This window comes from Molossus molossus, unplaced genomic scaffold, assembly GCF_014108415.1.
Source record: "Molossus molossus isolate mMolMol1 unplaced genomic scaffold, mMolMol1.p scaffold_m16_p_19, whole genome shotgun sequence".
Lineage (NCBI taxonomy): Eukaryota > Metazoa > Chordata > Mammalia > Chiroptera > Molossidae > Molossus > Molossus molossus.
In genome coordinates, this window is record NW_023425354.1 from 17,382,971 (window position 1) to 17,403,811 (window position 20,841).

Here is a 20,841-nt window from a genome sequence, read left to right on the forward strand (position 1 = left end):
TTTTATTATAATTTTAATTTAAAAATTTCAGATTAAAACATCATTGCCTTGGCCAGTTTGGCTCAGCGGTTAGAGCCGCGGCCTCCGGTCCAAAGAGACCCGGGTTCGGTTTCCGCTAAGGGCACATATCTTGGTTGTGGTTTGTCCCCAGCCCTGGTTGGGTCGTGCAGGTGGCAACCACTCGATGTGTCCCTTTCACATTGATGTTTCTCTCTCTCTCTCTCTCTCTCCCCCTCCCACTGTATCTGAACAAAATATTGAAAAATGTCCTCGAGTGAGGACAAAAAACAAAACAAAACATTTATCATTACTAGGATGATGTGCACTTTCTAATCATAAAGTATTGGTAAATGTTCTTGAGAAAATATAAAGCAAGAACTCAGTTTGGGGAGCATTTGAGATTTTGCTCCTGGCATATGTGATTAGTTTGGCTCAAATAAACTCTTATTTAAAAGAAACAACTTGCCCTAGCGGTTAGAGCATTGGCCCATGGACCAGAGTCCCAGGTTCAGTTTTCGCTAAGGACATGTACCTCGGTTGCAGTTTGTTCCTGGCCCCTGTTGGGGTTGTATGGGTGGCAACTAGTCGATATGTTTCTCTCACATTGATGTTTCTCTCTTCCTCCCTCTCTGCCTCCTGTTCTATCTGAAGATAAAAGAAAAAAAAAAAAAGTCCTGGGGTGAGAATGAAAAAACAAACAACTTGGTAAAGATGTGAATTTCTTTCAAGAATTCAGAATTGTCCACACCTGACTCTTACCATTTGTATTTTTTTTTTTTTCAGAATTGCTTTTGGTATTTGAAGGAGTAACATGTGGAGGTTTCTCAGATATTATATGTTGTTGCCATTAATAATGCTGAAAATGACATTTTCCCTAACACTTGTTAGGTGTAGTGGTTGTCAGTACATCAGTTTGTTTTCAAAGTGTTTCTTCCCAAATGACAGCAGCACTGAGAATAGAGACACTATATGTGTTCTTTTTTACCAGTTTGCCAAGAATATTTAAACATTTCAATTATTTCCACTCTGTATGGAAAGTAGAACTATTCCAAATTTCATTAAGTTGTTTTCTTCTAAGGTGATTTTTTGTAGTACCTTTAGCAAGGATCTTAGTGACACATAAGAATAAGTGAATTCTCTGCCCTGGTTGATTTGGTTCAGCGGTTATAGTGTCTGCCTGTGGACTGAAGGGTAGCGGGTTTGATTCCCAGTCAAGGGCATGTTATCTTGGTTGCATATTCGATTTCTTGCCCAGTTGACGCGGTGAGGGAGGCAACCAGTTGATGTGTGTCTCTGACATCTATGTTTCTCTTCTCTTTCTCTCTCTCTCCTCTCCCTCCCTCCCACTCTGCCTGCAAATCAATGGAAAAATATCCTCAGGTGAGGCTTAACAAAAACAAACATACAAAAAGAATAGGTGAATTCTCATACAGCTGTAGGAAAAATTTTATGATTTATTAAAAGACAAGAAAATAACTTTCAACTTGAATTATGGGTCTGTGTACAATAAACCCATTTTTATTAATAGAAACCCGTTTCTATTATGTAGAATGTAGGCAAACTATTTTTTTTTTTTTAGTTAAACATCAGCCAAGGATATTTTCCATTGATATTTAGATAGAGTAGAAGGGATGGGAGAGAGAGAAAAACATAGATGTGAGAGAGACACATTGATTGGTTGCCTCCCACAGGACCCTGACCCAGGCCTGGATGGAACCTGCAACCCAGGTATCTGCCTTGACTGGCTATTGAACCCTCCACCCTTAGGTCCTTAGGCAGACACTCCAGCTGCTAAGCCAAACTGGTCAGGGTAAGGCGATCTGACTTTTAATTCTGTAATTATTTGATGAAGAAGATATAAATCTGTGTTGTTGTTTGTGGCTTTCTTTACAAATTGAAGCATAAAATATAAAATTTGACTTTTAATTGAAAGATGAATCTCATTGGAGGATTGGGCTTTTTTTTTTTAATTAAAATTTTTTTTTTTAGAGAGAGAGGAAGGGAGAGGGAGAGCGAGATAGAAACATTGATGAGAGAGAACATAGACTGGCCACCTCTTGCATGCCCCCCACTGGGGATTCGGCCCACAAAACCTGGGCATGTGCCCTTACCAGGAATTGAACCGGAGACTTCTTGGTGCATGGGTTGATGCTCAGCCACTGAGCCATACCAGCTGGGCGGAGGATTGGGCTTTTTAAATTTATTTTTAAAAATTTGTGAACATATTAGCGAATAATAAAGTTTCTGGAAAGGTGAGGTTTTATAACATAGGATATATTATGTTGTAAAAGAGTGCCCTTAAAGTGAAATAGAATGGAGGTAATAAAATTGTTTCAAATTCATGAATTTTAAATGTGATTGGCTCAGTAGATTTTGGACAATGGTGGTAAAAGAGAAACTTCACTGGTTTTTTTAGGGAGCCTGAAAATTTAAGTACTTGTGTGTAAGGCATCTTTTCCCATTCTCTCCTTCCCCCCTGTCGCCCTGCCTGTCTCCCTCTCCCTTATTCCTTCCCTCCTTGCTTTTTCTGTCCCTTCCTCTCTCCCTTCTTTCCCAAACAGGGAAGAACCAACACAGAGATGTGTGTTATTTTTATAAGACTACTGTAAGACTCTTGTGAGATAGTGTCTGTGAAATTGCTTTTTAAAAAGTAAAATGCTAGGTTAGTTACAACATTTAATCTTGTTTAAGGTTAAAGGCAGTGATGATAACCACATTTTGGTTAGATTTACAAATGGATTTGGGCTACTAGATGTCTTTGACTGACACCCCTCACCCTGGGAGAGTACTTGTAAGCATATATTTTAGTGTAATTGAACTGATGGGAGCAATGTTGCTGGTAAGTCAGAAGCTTATGAACCAGGAGAATGACTAATTTGTGTGTTTGATTTGAGAAACTGCTGGAAGCAAGTGAATGAACTAGAAAACTTGTCATCAACATATGTTAAATAGTCATTTTGTTATGTTATGGAGAATTTAAAAAAAGCTAATGAATACTTAAAGGCATTCTTTCCATGACATTTTTAAGACTCTCCTGTGGTGTTTAAGTATATAACATTTCTTATGGCCATAAACTAAGTGGAGTCTTTTTTGATTTATGTTCTTTTCTTAAGAGCAGATTTCAAAGACACATTCTTTCTAGAAATTATTTGAAGTTGTTAACTATATTTGGCATGTTTCAAAATAAACTATTATTCTTAGGAAAAAACTTGAACAACTTGCATTTTTCTCCATTTGAGCTCTAAGTTTATAAGTTGTTAATTGGTTTATTCATTAACAAAGTAGCTTTGTTGTCCAGCACATCGATTCCATTCATAATATTTTTTTCACATTTTTATGCTTGTTAATTAAAAAAATTAATAGGAAGGAGGAAGCAGAATTTTCTCCTAGACCACTTTAATTTTTTTATGCAGTGTAGCAAAGCTCAGGGATACTATGGAACAGAAATAGTGACAGATGGTCCAACCTGATGCTCTGCAAAGTTACGGAGGTTCGTTTTGATTACAGATACTAGCAGTCTGTGAAGTAAAGATATGAAGCCACAATCTATTCTGCAGTCTGCCCTAGCCATGTGTGTTGTGGTAAAGCCAAGAACATAGTAGAAGAGATGACTAGATCCACATTTAGTTTCCAGGCATACACCCACATATAGCAATACTGTCAACATTAAATCTTTGAACACTAAGGCCAATTGGTATCTACATTGCCACATTGTTTTCTAGTTTGAATTATAGATAGAAACTAGGCTATAATAGCAGGGAGCTAGGTTTATACCTTCTTCTTTTTTTTTTTTTTATCATCCTCACCCAAGGACCTTTTTCCATTTTTTGTTCTGGTAGAGTGGGAGGGAGAGAGAGGAACAGAGAAAGAGAGACACATCGATGTGAAAGGGACACATCGAGTGGTCGCCACCCGCACAACCAACCAGAGCTGGGGACAAACTGCAACTGAGGTACATGCCCTTAGCGGGAACTGAACCCGGGTCTCTCCAGACCACAGGTCGATGCTCTAACCGCTGAGCCAAACCGGCCAGGGCGGTTTATACCTTCTTAATAACAAGAGAAGTGGAGATTTATGTATTTTTTGTTCAGGTAGAGTGGGAGGGGGAGAGAGGAAGAGAGAGAGAAACATCGATGTGAAAGGGACACATCGAGTGGCTGCCACCCGCACGACCAACCAGGGCCGGGGACAAACTGCAACCGAGGTACGTGCCCTTAGCGGGAACCGAACCCGGGTCTCTCGGGACCGCAGGCCGACGCTCTAACCGCTGAGCCAAACCGGCCAGGGCTATTTTCTCTGTTATTTAAACTGCTACCCTTAGATAGGTCATGCAGGCTAGATTATTTTAGACATTTTTGTTTGAGCCCTGGCTGGGTAGTTTAACAGGTTAGTGTTATCCCAATTCACCAAGGTTTCAGGTTAGAACTCAGATCAGGACACATACAAGAACCAACCAATTAATGCATAAATAGGTGGAACAACAAATCAATGTTTCTCTCTCTTTCCTCTCTAAGAAAAAAACATGTATTTGGAAATGTAAACATTAAAAAAAAATTTTTTTGTTTGAATTATAGAAACTGAACAATAGTGAAGAAAAGGCTAAGAAAAGCACAATGTGGGAATGTAAATTGGTAGAGCCACTTGGAAGTTTGGCAATATTTATTCAACTAAAAAATGTGAATGACTTAGTGCTCACACACACACATATATTTTTTCCTTCCAAAGAGTCATGCAAATGATTTTTTGTGGCAACTGTTTTATGAAGAAAAAAAGGAGAAACAGCTTAAATATCCCACAATAAGTGAATAGCTAGATAATCTAGTATTGTTATATAATGGAATGCTTAATGCAGTACATAAAGGCTTGACCTAGATTTATATGTAATAAGTTGCATTATGATATGTATAATATAATATGATGCTACTATAAGTTTCTATGAATATTTTTTATAAAAGCATGAAAGAAGATCTGAAGACGAGAGACAGGCCAAATATTGATTATTTCTTGGGGGCGAGGGATCAGGACTAGAGAAAGGAAGAGACCAGGATTTGGTAGTGGTAATGTCTTTGTTTGTTTGTTTTGGGTAGTGGTGATGTCTTTAGCCTTATCTGTATGTACTGTTTGAATTTAAAAGAAGAATGCAGCCCTGGCCAGTTTGGCTCAGCGGTTAGAGCGTCGGCCTGCGGTCCGGAGAGACCCGGGTTCGGTTCCCGCTAAGGGTACGTACTTCGGTTGCAATTTGTCCCCGGCCCTGGTTGGTCGTGCGGGTGGCAGCCACTCGATGTGTCCCTTTCACATCGATGTTTCTCTCTCTCTCTTTTTCTCTCTCTCCCTCCCACTCTATCTGTACAAAAGATGGAAAAATGTCCTCAGGTGAGGATTAAAAATAAATAAAGAAAGAAAGAAGAATGCATTTATTTTTTACTTGTGTAATAAAAAAACTAATTAAAACATTATCTCCACTAATTAAAAAAAGTACTAGTCAATGTTACCACTTTTTTTTTTGTGTATGTATTGTGTATAATTTTTATATCTCACAAATAAGTTTGCATGTTCCTATGAAGCTTATATTACTATCTTTAATAATGCTCTTAAATTATTTCTTTAAATGAAATTCTGCCCTGGCCAATGTGGCTCAGTTGGTTGGAGTGTGTCTAGAATACACCAGAAGGTGGTGGGTTTGATTCCCTGGTCAGGGCACATTCCCAAGTTTTGGGTTCAGTATCTGGTGGGGGCACATGTGGGAGGCAACTGATTGATGTTTCTCTCAAATCAATTTTAAAAATAAGTGAAATTCCTAGGAATGAGCCACATGATCAAAGGATATGAACATTTCTGGCTCTTCTTAAGTATTGTTATATTACTTTACAAAAGGATTTTACCTATGTATCATGCTACCAGCAATGGTAAAGTACACTAACTTGACCTCACCATAAAAATTTCTAGGTTTTTTTTTTTGTTGTTGTTGTTAATCCTTATTTGAATATGTTTTTTCCATTGCTTTTTTAGAGAGAGTGGAAGGGGGAGAGAAGGAGAGAGAGAGAGAGAGAAAGAGAGAGAGAGAGAGAAAGAAACATCGATGTGAGAGAGACACATTTGTTGCCCCCCTCATGTACCCCGACTGGGCCAGGGATTGAACCTGCAACCCAGGATATGCCCTTCCATGGGAATTGAACCCAAGACCCATCAGTGCATGGTCGACACTCTAACCTCTGAGCTACACCTTCCAGGGCTCAAATACCTTTTTAAAAGCATAACAGAGAGTAAGAATATGGACTCGGAACCTGACTCGGGTACAAATCCTGCCTCTGCCACTCATTAACTGTGTGACCTTGGGCAAGCAATATAAATTTGTGCTTTAACTTCCTCATATGTAAAATGGGAATAATAACAGTATCTACTCTGTAGGATAGTTATAAGGATTAAATGAAATAATAGTTCTAAAATACCTAGAATAGAGCCTGGCATGAGGTATTTGATAAAAAAAATTTTTTTTTTCAAGGAACTTTAGAGTTAGACTGTGTTATATACAGTTTATATCTTAGCTGCCTCATTTGATACTATGTGATTATTTTCTAAAATTTATCACTTGTCATTGGAGGCAAAAACATGCTACGTAAATGTATAAGTACTTAATTTTTGTACAAGGTATTTGTTTTTAGTGATAAAGAAAAAGGTAAGAGCCCTGGCCGGTTTGCTCAGTGGTTAGAGCATCAGCCTGTGGTCCAGAGAAGAAAAAGGTAAGAGATTTTGAGAAAGTCATTATCTGATTTTCCGCCTGTGGGCAGGTACATGTCTAAATTATACTTATTCCAGCACTTTTATTTATTTATTTTTGTGATACGTGCCCCGAGTGGGAACCGAACCCAGGAGTCTCTGGTCTGCAGGCCAACGCTCAACTACTAAGCCAAACAGGCCAGGGCTATTTCCAGCACTTTTAGGATTACCATACCATATTTCCTACTTGGGTTTCATTTAGTAGGTTACTAAAAACTTGATTCCACCCAGCTGGTGTGGCTCAGTGGATTGAGTATCATTACGTGGACTGAGAGGTCCCTGTTGGATTCCCAGTCAGGGCGCATGCCTATGTTGTGGGCTCGATCCCCAGTAGGGGGCATGCAGGAGGCAGCCAATCAATGTTTCTCTCTTGCATTGATGTTTCTATCACTCCCTCTCTAAAAAAAAATAATAAAAACATTTTAAATAAGTAAATAAACCTGATTCCAAATTGGATCTTAGGCTAAGGAAGGATGTGAGGAGGAGATATTTAGTGATAACAAACAGGTATAGGATAATGAAAAAAACATTTTTATTGAGCTCTTACTGTGAGTCAGGTATTGTTCTAGATGCTATGGTCCAGAAATAAGTGGAAGGCTGTGAATGAGAGAATAGATAGGACATTTATTTGATCATTTAAAAAATATCTTTATCCAAAAATGTATTGAGCATTAGTAATACTTTTTTTTTTTATATCCTCACCCGAGGACATTTTTCCATTTTTTGTTCAGATAGAGTGGGAGGGAAGCAGAGGAAGAGACAGAGAGATAGAAACATCAATATGAAAGGGACACATTGAGTGGCTGCCTCCTGCACGACCCAACCAGGGCCGGGGACAAACTGCAACCAAGGTATGTGCCCTTAGTGGGAACCGAACCTGGGTCTCTCTGGACTGCAGGCTGACGCTCTAACTGCTGAGCCAAACCAGCAAGGGCAAGCATCAGTAATATTTAAGGTTCTTTGTAGGTATTGGGATACAGATTAAATAAGATCATTTCTTTGTTCTCAAAGAGCAGAGGGGAGATACACAATTATATCATCGAATGTAGTGTAGGTTGTATTTATTTTATTTTTTGGTTAATCCTCACTGAAGGATATTTTTCTGCTTAACTTCAGATAGAGTGGGAGGGAGAGAGAGAGAAACATCGATGTGAGAGAGACACATCGACTGGTTGCCTCCTGCACTGCCCCAACCAGAGCTGGGGAGGAAACGCAACCAAGGTATGTGCCCTTGACTGGAATTGAACCTGCGACTCTGGTCCGCGGGCTGATGCTCAACCAGTGAGCCACACCGGCCGTATTCTACATTTAATGTTAACTGTTTAAATGTTATCATTGTTTTTCTCTTTGGTAGGTATATTAGAAACTTTGGAGGAATGGTTATTTTTGGCATTACCTTCAAAAGCTATATTACTTTGTTTTAGTTTAGAGTCAAAACAACGTATTGTGAATGCTTAAAGGGATTTGTGAAAATGTCATTTTGGTAGACTAGTTCGCTATCAAAGTTTAGATTTGTGCTATTGAATGATTTAGTAGCACAAATTGAGTGGGGTTAGAGAAACATACTGGATTAACCAATCCATTGGAACACTTTTTTTTTTTTTTAAATCTAAGCATAAGCCTAGTTTGTTTTTTTTTAAATTTTTTATTTATTTGTTTTTGTTACAGATGTTTCTCATTTTCCCCCATTGACACCCCCCTTCCCTTCCCCCCTGCCCCATCTCCCATTTTGTTGTCCATGTTCTCTGGTCATGCATACATGCATGTAAACTTTGTGGTTTCTCTCTTCCCTTCCCCCAAACCTCCCCTCCTCTGAGACTTGTCAGTCTGTACCCCACTTCTGTGTCTCTGGGTTAATTTTGTTCAGCAGTTTGTTTAGTTTATTATATTCCACAAATAAGTGAGATCATGTGATATTTGTCTTTCTCTGCTTGGCTTGTTTCGGTTAGCATAATATTCTCCAGGTCCTTCCATGCCATATCAAAGGATAAGAGATCTTTCTTTCTTACAGCTGCATAGTATTCTATTGTGTACATGTACCACAGCTTTTTAATCCACCCATCTACTGATGGACACTTGGATTGTTTCCAGATCATAGCTATTGTAAATAGTGCTGCTATGAACATTGAGATACATACATTCTTTCTGATTGGCGTTTCAGGTTTCTTAGGGTATATTCCTAGAAGTGGGATCACTGGGTCAAATAGAAGTTCAATTTTTAACTTCTTGAGGTAACACCATAGTGTTTTCCACAGTGGCTGCACCAGTCTGCATTCCCACCAGCAGTGTACTAGTGTCCCCTTTTCTCCACACCCTGGCCAGCACTTACTGTTTGATGATTTGTTGATGGCGGCTATTCTGACAAGTGTGAGGTGATACCTCATAGTTGTTTTAATTTGCATCTCTCTGATGATTAGTGATGTTGAGCATTTCTTCATATGTCTCTTGGCCATTTGTATGTCCTTTTTGGAGAGGTGTCTATTTAGGTCCTCTGCCCATTTTTTAATTGGGTTCTTTGTCTTCCTTTTGTTGAGTTGTATGAGCACTCTATATATTTTGGAAATTAACCCCTTATCTGATGCATCATTGGTGATTATGGTCTCCCATATGGTGGGATCCCTTTTCGTTTTGATGGTTGTTTCTTTTGCTGTGCAGCAGCTTTTGAGTTTGATGTAGTCCCATGTGTTCATTTTTTCCTTTGTTTCTCTTGCCTTAGATGTTGTATCAGTGACAATTCTGCTGTGTATGATGTCTGAGATTTTGTTGCCTACATTTTCTTCTAGATTTTTATTGATTCATGAGTTACATTTAAGTCTTTTATCCATTTTGAGTTTATTCTCGTGTATGGTGTAAGTTGGTATTCTAGCTTCATTTTTTTGCAAGTAGCTGTCCAATTTTTCCAACACCATTTATTGAAGAGACCCTTGACTTCAGGATAAGCCTAATCTTAAAGTACTCTGTAGATTTATTTATTTTTTTAAATTAATTTTTTTTTTGTCCTCACCCAAGGACATTTTTGCATTTATCTTAAGATAGAGCGGGGGGAGAAGGGAAGAAGACAGAGAGAGAAACATCAACATGAGAGAGACACATCGAGTGGTTGCCACCCACATGACCCCAACCCGGGCTGGGGACAAACCGCAACCAAGGTACGTGCCCTTAGTGGGAACTGAACCCGGGACTCTCTGGTCCGCAGGCTGACGCTCTAACTGCTGAGCCAAACTGGCCGGGGCTAAAGTACTCTGTAGATTTATTTCTCTATAGAAACAATGTTATAAATGATGATTAGATTCATAGGGAGGTGGCTTTTAGAGATTTAAGTCTTCGATTAGCTGAAATATATGTTTGCACACACAAAAAGTAGTAGGAGTAATACTGTGGGAATACTAGATGAAGCACAATAAAATTGAAAAAGTTGTTTGAAGTTGTTTAAAAATGTATATAAATCCTTATGTTTGTAGATATGGAATACCCTTCCCTACTAGGCCAGTAACCCTTTTTAGATGTTGCCTCAGAGTCTATCAACTACTGTTAGACGCACTGAAGGATAAGTGTATCCTTAGGGATTTTTTGTCCATTTGTAAGGAACTGGTGAGTTGTCAGTAAGTCAGATATTTGTACTACATTTTTTTTTTCCCTTGTGCTTGGACATTTGGGTCATTTCCAGTTTTTGGCTATTATCAATGAAGTTACTGTGAATATTTTGAAAAAGTCTTTTGGGATCATATATTTTTCATTTCTCTTGGACAAATACCTTAAAAGTGAAATTGCTAGGTTATAGAAAATGTATTTGTTTAACTTAATAAGAAACTGCTAACCCAGCCGGTGTGGGGCTCAGTGGATGGAGCGTTGTCCCATGGACTGAGAGGTCCCAGTTCTATTTCCAGTCAGGGCACACACCCAGGTTGCAGGCTCAATCGCCAGTAGGGGGTGTGCAGGAGACAGCCAATTGATATTTCTCTCTAACATGGATGTTTCTTTCTCTCTAAAAAGGAAAAAAGAAAAAAAAGAAATGGCTAAGTCTTTTCCCAAAGTGGATATACTATTTTATATTCCCATAAGCAATGAATAAGAGTTTCAGTTTCTCTATATCCTTGGCAACATTTGGTGTTCTTAGCCTTTTAATTTTAGCCACTTTAATAGTTGTGGTAATATTTCATCGTGGTTTTAATTTGTATTTCCTTGATTACTAATGAAATTGAACACATTTTCCAATGTTTTCTCTCATGAAATCCTTATTGTCTTTTTTTTTTTCTATTTTTCAGCTGGCTCTCTGTTCTAATACATGCTTTAAAGGAAGATAAGAGAGTCTAGTTTATAGAACAGATATTAGTTTAAGAATTTCTAATTTTGTGCCCCTTGATTTAAGATTACAAGTATGTGTAAGAGTTTAACCCTTCCACTTTGATTTGCCCCTTCTTAGCAGAGAAAAAACTCTTATGACACCATTTAACATTAGATACATACATTCTGAAACTCTGCTGGGGTTTTGTTCTCAACAAGGTCAGTAGTGGCAAAAAAGACTTGGTGACTGTAGGCTGTCTCTTGTCTGAGATGTTCCATCTAGGATGCCCTTTATTATCTTCCTGAAGTGGCTTTGTAGTAGCCTTTGCTATAGGTTGCCTGCGAGACAGACTTTTAGTAGGTAGATTCGCTTTAGATCAGTTGCACCAAGCACATTTATAAATTAATACTGTTGTGATGTATTTACTACATCTGATGCTTTGCTTCTGTGTTTGGAAATTCTTGCCCTACTTTGGCAGTGAAAAGCATGTTTCCTAGTGTTTGTCTGCCTCATTTATGCCTTTGGAACCAAACTGTTTAAATAGCAACTCCTATTTTTCGGCAAAAAATCTGAATGTATGATAACTGCCTTTGCTCTATGAGAGAGTGGATGAAAAAGGGGCTTTGCCATAAATCTGACTGAAAGTAACCTCACAGGGTGATCTGACCATAAATTCTAGCTGGGCAAATGATGGTGGGTAGTCTATATAAAGGTCTATAAAAAGGTTTACTTTTGTCTAGGTTATCCACGATGTATATGCAGTTACAATAACATTTTTTTTTTTTTTTTTGAGGGGAGGTACCCATTCATATAGATTTTATTACAGTATATTTTAATAATTGTTCCTTTTCATTATTGTTGTTAACTCTTACTGTGCCTAATTTATAATTTGAATTTTATCATAGGTACGTATGTATGGGAAAAGCCAGTATATATGGCTTTCACACTATCCATAGTTTTAAGCATCTGCTGTGGGGTCTTGGAGTATATTTTCCAAAGATACTTTACTTTTATTTTCCCTGCAAGGATTATAAATTCTAATCTCTTCATAGGACCCTGCAGAAGCCATTTTAAAAAGCTTCTCTACATTGGCAAGGAGGATTTGGCCTGTTTATTATCTGTACTATAGAAATTGGATTAGTTTGCTCAGGCTGCTATAAGAAAATACCAAAGAGTGGGTGGCTTAAAAAACAGAAATTAATGTTTTCACAGTTCTGGAACCTGAAAAGTCCAAGATCAAGGTTCTGGTAGGATTTGGTTTTTGGTGGTGATTCTCTTCTTGGCTTGCAGATAGCCACCTGATCTCTGTGCCCTCAAGTAGCCTTTTCTCTGTATGCCTAAAGGCAGAGCAAGAGAATACTTTTTTAAGTTCTCTGGTGTTGCTGCTGCTGCTGCTGCTGCTTCTTCTTCTTCTTCTTCTTCTTCTTCTTCTTCTTCTTCTTCTTCTTCTTCTTTATTTTAGCTAATTGCTTGCTTCCTATTATTTATTTATTTATTTATTTATTTATTTTTTTATCCTCATCCGAGGACATTTTTTCGTTTTTTGTTCAGATAGAGTCGGAGGGAGAGAGAGGAAGAGAGAGAGAGAGAAACATCGACGTGAAAGGGACACATAGAAATGGCTGCCACCGCACAACCCAACCAGGGCCGGGGACAAACTGCAACCGAGGTACATGCCCTTACCGGGAACCGAACTGGGTCTCTCTGGACCACAGGCCGACGCTCTAACTGCTGAGCCAAACCTGCCAGGGCTGGTGTTTCTTCTTATAAGGATGCTAATCTCATCCACTCAGGACTTCACCCCTATGACCTCATTTAACCTTAATTACTTTGCAACTGTAAATACAGTCAGCACTGGGCGTTAGGGTTTCAACATAGGAATTTTGAGAGACATGTACATTCAGTCTATATATAACATTGCCCCTGACCCCCCAAAATGAATGTTCTCCTTGCGTCAAAAATATATTCATTATGTCCCAACAGCCCCCAAACTCTTAATTCATTCCAGCATCAGTTCTGAAGTCCATAGTCTATCATCTGAATCCAGATAGGGGTGAGACAGGAGATACATTTATCCTGAGGCAAAATTCCTCTCTATCTGAACCTGTGAAACCAGTCAAGTTAATGTGCTTCCAAAATATAATGGTGAGACAGAATAGGATAGTCATTCTCATTCTAAAAGGGAGAAAACGGAAAGAAGAAAGAGGTGACAGGTCCCAAGCAAGCCCCAAATTTAGCAAATCAAATTCCATTAGATGTTAAGTCTCAAGAATAATCAATCCTCTGTGGTTCGGTGCACTGCCCTTCAGGCCCACTGGGGAGGCAGTGTACCCCCATGACTCTGTGGGGCAGCCATGCCCCTAGGCACTGGGCCATGGCCTTGCTCTTGAGGCACTGTGTAGTGGCATCCTGGTCCCCTATCCTAGAACCAAAGAGACACACCTTTTGAAACCAGCCCTGCCTCCTGGGCCTATGGTGGGAGTGGCAGCCTTGCCATCTCTGAATTAGTTTTGCAGTCAATCTTTCCTTTTCTTGAAGGACATTCCTTCTTATAAATACTTTAAAAAGCTTGTTGTACATTTTCTTGTAATAAATTGCTTTTTAAAAACATATTACCAAACAGTTTTTCAAATAATTTATAATCAACAGTGTGTGTGATTATTATTTTACATACCCCAGTGATTGATTTTCTTGTCTCCTCCACTAGACTGTGAGCATCCTAATTTGTTAATAAAGCCATTAATGAAAATTAGGCATCTTGAAGAAATAGATATTCCAGTAGCTGAAGTAATTTCTTCTCTATTATTGTAATTTATTCGATGAGTTTTGTTGTTTTTCACTTCTGTGTTCTAATGAAAAAAAAAAAATATATATATATAGGGAATGTTAATGAGTCCCATATTTAATGAATTAAGTAAGCATCTAGTTTCACACTTTAGCTGCTTATTCAAGCATTAGCTCTTATCGTATATCATTGCTCAACATGTTGTTGAACACATGAACTTTTCCTCCCTATCACTGACACTTATTAGATGATAGATAATCTATGTGCCAGACACTCTTTAGTCTTTTATATTTTTAATCCTCACCCAAGGATACTTTTCTGTTTTATCTTCAGATAGAGTGGGAGAGAGGGAGAGAAAAGGAGAAAGAGAGAAAAACATCCATGTGAGAGGGACACATCAACTGGTTGCCTCCCACAGGACCCTGACCAGGGTGGCGGGCAAACTGCAAACCAGGTACCTGTCCTTGACTGGAATTGAACCCACTAGTAATTGGTCCACGGGCTGATGCTCTAACCACTGAAAACCAGCCAGGGCTTCAGTCTTTATCTTGCTGGTCTTTTGTGCCTTACTTCAGACTGTAGACCAGTCCCTTCTTCCTCTTGTTTGGAGATCACACTCATGTTTTTCCTGTTCTAACTATTCCTATCAACATTCATTAAGTATTTTCTTTTCCTCTGCATGCACTGTAAAATTGATCTCTTAGTCTACGGCCATACCACCCTGAACGCGCCCGATCTCGTCTGATCTCGGAAGCTAAGCAGGGTCGGGCCTGGTTAGTACTTGGATGGGAGATCTCTTAGTTTTGTCTTTGTCTTGTGCTTCTTAGTCATGTTAAGTGCCACCTATATGCTGATGACTCCCATTAAACCTTTCCTAATTTCCTAAGCTTTACACTCATTATTGTAAAAACCTAATGAATCTCCCCAAGCTTCCTCATATTTGATGTGTCCTTACCAGAATTTATCACCTTTTCTTCATCACATACTTGTTTTCTTATATTCCCTTTCTACATGATAATGCCATCTTTCAAGTTTCTCATGATAGAATCCTGAGTATTACTCTAGATTGCTTTCACTGTCATTCAGGGTCCAAGTTCTGCTGACTTTTCTTTCTAGATATTTCCCAGATTTAGCTTCTCCTTTTTTTTCCCTCTTGAAGTAGCAGTCTGCTTTTTTTCTTCCAGGCTTGTTCAGTTCTCTACACTACTGGTAGAATAAATTTTATTTTTGTCCTATTTCCTATCTGCCTGGAGTTTTTTTTTTTAATCCTCACCTGAGGACATTTTTTCATTTTTTTGTTCAGACAGAGTGGGTGAGGGGGAGTGGGAGTGGGAGTGAGAGAGAGAGAGAGAGAGAGAGAGAGAGAGAAAGAAATATTGATGTGAAAGGGACACATTGAGTAGCTGCCACCCACACGACCCAACCAGGACTGGGGACAAACTGCGACCGAGGTACACACCCTTAGTGGGAATGGAACCTGGGTCTCTTGGGACTGCAGGCCAATGCTCTAACTGCTAAACCAAACCGGCCAGGGCTGACAGAGCATAATCTTGGTCAATGACTACCTCTCTAGGTTTATCATTTACTACTCCCTGCCTTGTTTATTTAGTTATAGTAATATACAATTCTACATAATCTCTGTCTGTACATCATTTTACTTTGAAACAAACTGTTAATCGCTGCCTGGCATGCCCTAGTCCTGTTGCTTGGATTAGCCTTTAAAGTTTTATGTAATCATTTTTGTCCAGAAGTCTTCTTTTTCTTCCAGCATGGGCTAACAGTATCATTTCTGTCTCCATTGTGATCATTGTACTGACTGCCTAGCATTAAGGGTGTTTATTTTTCTGTCTTTGTAGACAGAGATTGTTCTATTCAATGAGAAAAAGTCTTCAATGCCTAAAAGAAAGTAATGGCTCAGTAGTTATTTTTTGATAGTGGGTATCTAAAAATTTTAGGTTGTTAGAATCATTGTGTATGGATTACTTTCTCTGTAAACGATGACAAAAATCTAAGTTAAACTTGGGGCTATCTTCCACATGGATGGGTACATGCTTAAGAAGTACAAATAATATAATTTAAAAAAATAATTTTTCTGTATTGATTTTTAGAAAGGAAGGAAAAAGGGAGAGAGAGATAGAAACATCAATGAGAGAGAACATCAGTTGGCTGCCTCCTGCACAACCCCCCACTGGCTATTGAGCCCACAGCCTGGGCATGTGCCCCAATCTGAAATTGAACCGACAACCTCTTGATGCATGGGTCGACGCTCAGCCACTGAGTCACACCGGCTGAACCAAATGATATACTTTTTAACTCAAAGGAAATGAGTGCATTGCTGCCGAAAACAGAATCTAATGCCATTTAATTTACCTGCTAATTTGAAATACTTGTTGCCTCTTCCTTACCCCTGCTTGAAATGTATGCATAATGTTCTGTTGTTTGAAGATAGTGGATCAAGAATTTTCATATTTATTTACTAGATTACATTAGAAAATATTAGAATTATGACTAAGTATCTTTGGGTTTGTTTTACTTATCTGGAAAGAGAAGTAATATTTGCCAAACTTTATTAGGAACTGGATTGAATAAAATGAAGATTTGATAGACGTCTTTTCTCTTCTAGTTTCTTATCCATCTTCTATTTCTGAATTGTAGTTACAGATGTAGAGCTGAAACGACTGAAAGATGCCTTCAAGAGGACCTGTGGACTCTCATATTACATGGGCCAGCACTGTTTCATCAGGGAAGTGCTTGGGGATGGAGTGCCTCCAAAAGTTGCTGAGGTAATCTCTGTGTTCTGGGTTTTCCTTTGAGATAGTTATCCACCAGCCTGAAGTTTGAGGGGCCTGGTGATCTTAACAAATGTAACCTCTCCCGCCCTGCTTTGTTTTTCTTTCTATGTAGGTAAGTAGGTCTTGTTTTAGATGTCAATGTGGCTGTGTTCTTAGAGGCCAAATAGAAGTACTGCAGAGCTGCAATTCTGCCTCTTTTGTACTTCTGAGCTTTAATAGCCACTGATTATAATCATGAAACCATTAGTATGGCTGGCTTCTTATTCTTTTTTTTTTTTATCCTCACTCGAGGACATTTTTTTTTCTATTTTTTGTTCAGATAGAGTGAGAGGGAAAGAGAGAGAGAAACATTGATGTGAAAGGGACACATCGATTGGTTGCCACCTGCACAACCAACCAGGGCTGGGGACAAACTGCAACCAAAGGTACGTGCCTTTAGTGGGAACTGACCCGGGTCTCTCCGGACCCCAGGCCGATGCTCTAACCACTGAGGCAAACCGGCCAGGGCTGGCTTCTTATTCTTATAAACTTGATCACTCTGGCCCTGGCCAGTTTGGCTCAGTGGTTGTCGGCCTGTGACCCAGAGAATCCCGGGTTCGGTTCCCGCAAAGGGCATATACCTCTTGGCTGTAGTTTGTCCCTGCCTTGGTTGGGGTTGTGTGGGTGGCAACTACTCGATGTGTCTCTCTCACTTCGATGTTCATCTCTCCCTTTTCCCCATCTCTTCCTCCCACTCTTTCTGAAGATAAATGCAAAAATGTCCTTGGGTGAGGATAAAAAACAAAACAAAAGAACTTCATCACTTTGACAAGTCTTTATGTTGGGATTATGTTTTATTTATTTATTTTTTTGTTAATCCTCACCCGAGGACACTTTTCCATTGATTTTTAGATAGAGTGGAAGGGAAGGAGAGAGAGAGAGAGAGAGAGAGAGAGAGAGAGAGAGAGAGAGAGAGAAAGAAAGAGAGTAACATTGATATGAGAGACACATCGATTGGCTGTCTCCTGCACGACCCAGACTGGGGCCAGGGATGGAACCTGCAACCCAGGTAAGTGTCCTTGACTGGGTATCAGACCTGCAACTCTTATGGGCCAACACACTAACTGCTAAGCCAAACCAGCCAGGGCTATTTTAAGTATCTTTTAAAGATAGTCAGGTCAGTAGATAGACTTCATCAGCTTTACTATGTATTTGGGAAAGGGAGAGAATTTATGAGTATAATTCACATGTGCAGAATGCAGTTTGCCTAAGGGGAAATGGTACATCTTAAATAAAATGGAAGTATAGGTTTGGGCAGGCAGTTTTGAATCTTGAATTTAGTTTTAGTGGTTAGGTAGACTCATAGAATAGGATTTGTATTCTACTGCAGGGAAATCAAGTTAAATGATGGAATTTATAAACAAAGTGATTATATGTAGTTGCAAAGCTTAAGAAAGTAATCATTCCACTGCATATGGCCTTTGTGAGACCTTTTTTAAAATCTTATAGAGAGCTTGGGCCTTACATCTGGTGAAGAGGGTTACTTACTCTTGGTGGGATTCTGAAATTAATGTTTTGAGACACAATGGCATTACTTTAATGTCAATGTCTCTCTAAGAAAAGCCCCAGGAACTACTTAAGTTGCCAATTGTAGGTGGAGAGAGAACTTTATTCCCTAGTTAATCAGTCCTTTTCTTTATAGTGTAAGTAGTAACATATATCTTTGATGAGTAAGAAAAGGTAATTTTGGAATCTTAGTGCAAAAGATTGATGAATTAAAAAAGTCAAAAGTTTTGGCCGGTTTGGCTCAGTGGTTAGAGCATTGGCCTGAGGTCCAGAGAGGCCTGGGTTCGGTTCCTGCTAAGGGCGTATACCTCGGTTGCAGTTTGTCCCCGGCCCTGGTTGGGTTGTGTGTGCGGGTGGCAGCCACTCGATGTGTCCCTTTCACGTCGATGTTTCTCTCTCTCTCTCTCTCTCTCTCTCTCTCTCCCTCCCTCCCTCCCTCCCTCTCACTCCCTCCCTCCCTCCCTCCCACTCTGTCTGAACAAAAAATGGAAAAATGTCCTCGGGTGAGGATAAAATTAAAAAAATAGCTACTACATAGTACTACTGACACCAAATATATGAATTTTTATCTCATATCAGTTCTCCGATTCCCTGGACACCAACTGGGTGTCCTACCAATCAGTTCAATTCTGATACTGACTACTTTGAGTTAGTACAGACCCCATTTCAAGATGCCAGATGCAGGTTTTGGACCTCCCATACTTCTAACCAGTTGGCTATAGATTGAGGCTTCCCATGACCTCCTCCTCAGGTTCGATACTTTGTTAGAATGGCTCACAGAACTCAGGCAGGCACTTTAGTTACTATTGCCAGTTTATTTATTATGGAATAGTGGAAATGGAAAGGGATGTATTGGACAAGGTATTGGAATGGAGGTTGGAGGTAGGAGAGGAATGGTGTACAGAACTTCCATGTCCTCTTTGGGTACTCCACTCTTTGAGTACCTTGATGTGTTCACCAACCCAGAAACTCTCCAAATCCCATAGTTTAGATTTTTAAAATTTTTATTTTTTTGTGGAATCTCCATTACATAGGTGTGGTTTATTAAATCATTGGCCATTGGTAATTGACTTAATCTCCAGCCCTATCTCCTTACTAGAGATTTGGGAGTAGGTCTGAAAGTTACAACCCTCTGATTATATTGTTAGTTTCTCTGCCTACTTGCTCCTATTCTGAAGCTTTATAAAGATCCCAAAGGGCCCAAGAGTCATCTCATTAGCATACACTTAGGTATGGTTGAAAGCGGCTTATGGATAACAAAAGGTATTCCTTTCACCAATATCAGGAAATTCCAAGAGTTTTAGAAGCTCTTGTGTCAGGAACCTAGAGGAAGATCAAATATTTATTTCTTATTATGTTACAATATCACACTTACAGCTTTTCTTCTTCTGATTACTATAATACCTATTTGTAAGAGTTTAAAAAATGTCTTTTGGAATCTCTTTGTATTTTCTTTTTTTTTTTTTCTTGGTACGTGCCCCTACCGGGAACTGAACCCAGGACTCTCTGGTCTGCCGGCTGACACTCCAACCGCTGAACAAAACCGACCAGGGCTATATTTTCTTTCCTTAAAAAAATATATGATATTTATTTATTTTTAGAGAGAGAGGAAGGGAGAGGGAGAGATAAACATCCATCAGCTGCCTTCTGCACACTCCCTACTGGGGATTGAGCCCACAATGCAAACCTGTGACTTCTTGGTGCACAGAAATGCTCAACCAACTGAGCCACACTGGCCAGGGATTTTCTTATCTTTTTAATTGAATATATTTGACGTATAACTAAATGTAAAAACATGTTAATTTGATACATTTATATATAGTAATATAATTGCCATTGTATTTCTGAACATTTATTACCAGACGAAAGGGGTCCATTTGCCTGTACCCATCAAAGCCCAATAAGACGCCAACAGGAGTTTGCAACAAAATAAATAAGGATTTATTACTTGATGAGGTGGCCCACACCTAGAGTCCCTGATGAGCTAAATGCTCAAAGACCTGGCTCCCCGATGGCTTCTAGGGGATGGTTTGGTTATATAGGGGGAAAATCATTAATCATGGTAACTAAGGAAGTTAGAGTTGTGGTCTCTACTGTTTGGCTGGCATCAAGGCAGGGGGTAGTTGATAATTGCATCTGGTCCTGATGTTACCCATGGCATCACTTTGTCTGGTTTCAAAGGATGTGGTTGGTGGGATCAATTTGGAGCTGAACACAACTGAGGCCTAGATGTTATCTCTAGTTTGATTGAAACTCTGTCTCTGTGGTCAATAGACCTTTGTTCTGAGAGGCTTTGATGCTGACTAGAATCTCATTGTCCTAAGTGCTTAATGATTAAGGCAGTGAACTTGCAAGGGAGAAGGTGGCAGGTAAGTCAGGGTGCTGGATGAGGCCAGTTTGAATCAAAAGGAAAGAAAGGTGAAAAGGTCATATTAAAGAAATGAATTTTTTGCATGGTTCAATTAGAGAATGTCAGTCTTTCAAATCAAAATGATGTGTATACCTTTTACAGAAGTTGAAGGAAGTTCTGTATCACATAAAATCCTTATCACATTATTGGGGCTGTTGAGGAAAAGGACCTTTATCTTCCTGGACCTTGGTAAGGACTCCAAAGAGAAAGAATAAATATTCAGTGTGTGAGCCAGTGATACATATAC

General features: G+C 39.2%; 1 protein-coding gene across 20 annotated transcripts in view; it reads left to right on the forward strand.

The window, feature by feature from the left end:
* USP32 (ubiquitin specific peptidase 32) overlaps window positions 1–20,841 on the forward strand; it is a 160,951-nt gene that overhangs the window by 19,842 nt on the left and 120,268 nt on the right. For 11 of the 20 annotated variants that reach the window (XM_036267902.1, XM_036267906.1, XM_036267904.1 and 8 more), the window contains exons 1-2: window positions 11,202–11,280; window positions 16,503–16,630. In XM_036267902.1, the coding sequence (XP_036123795.1) occupies window positions 11,217–11,280; window positions 16,503–16,630 (192 nt within the window). In that variant the 5' untranslated portion in view covers window positions 11,202–11,216. Of the gene's footprint in view, window positions 1–11,201; window positions 11,281–12,188; window positions 12,310–13,769; window positions 13,850–16,502; window positions 16,631–20,696; window positions 20,784–20,841 lie in introns of those variants that run through there. The other 9 variants (XM_036267923.1, XM_036267903.1, XM_036267915.1 and 6 more) reach the window with 4 other exon arrangements.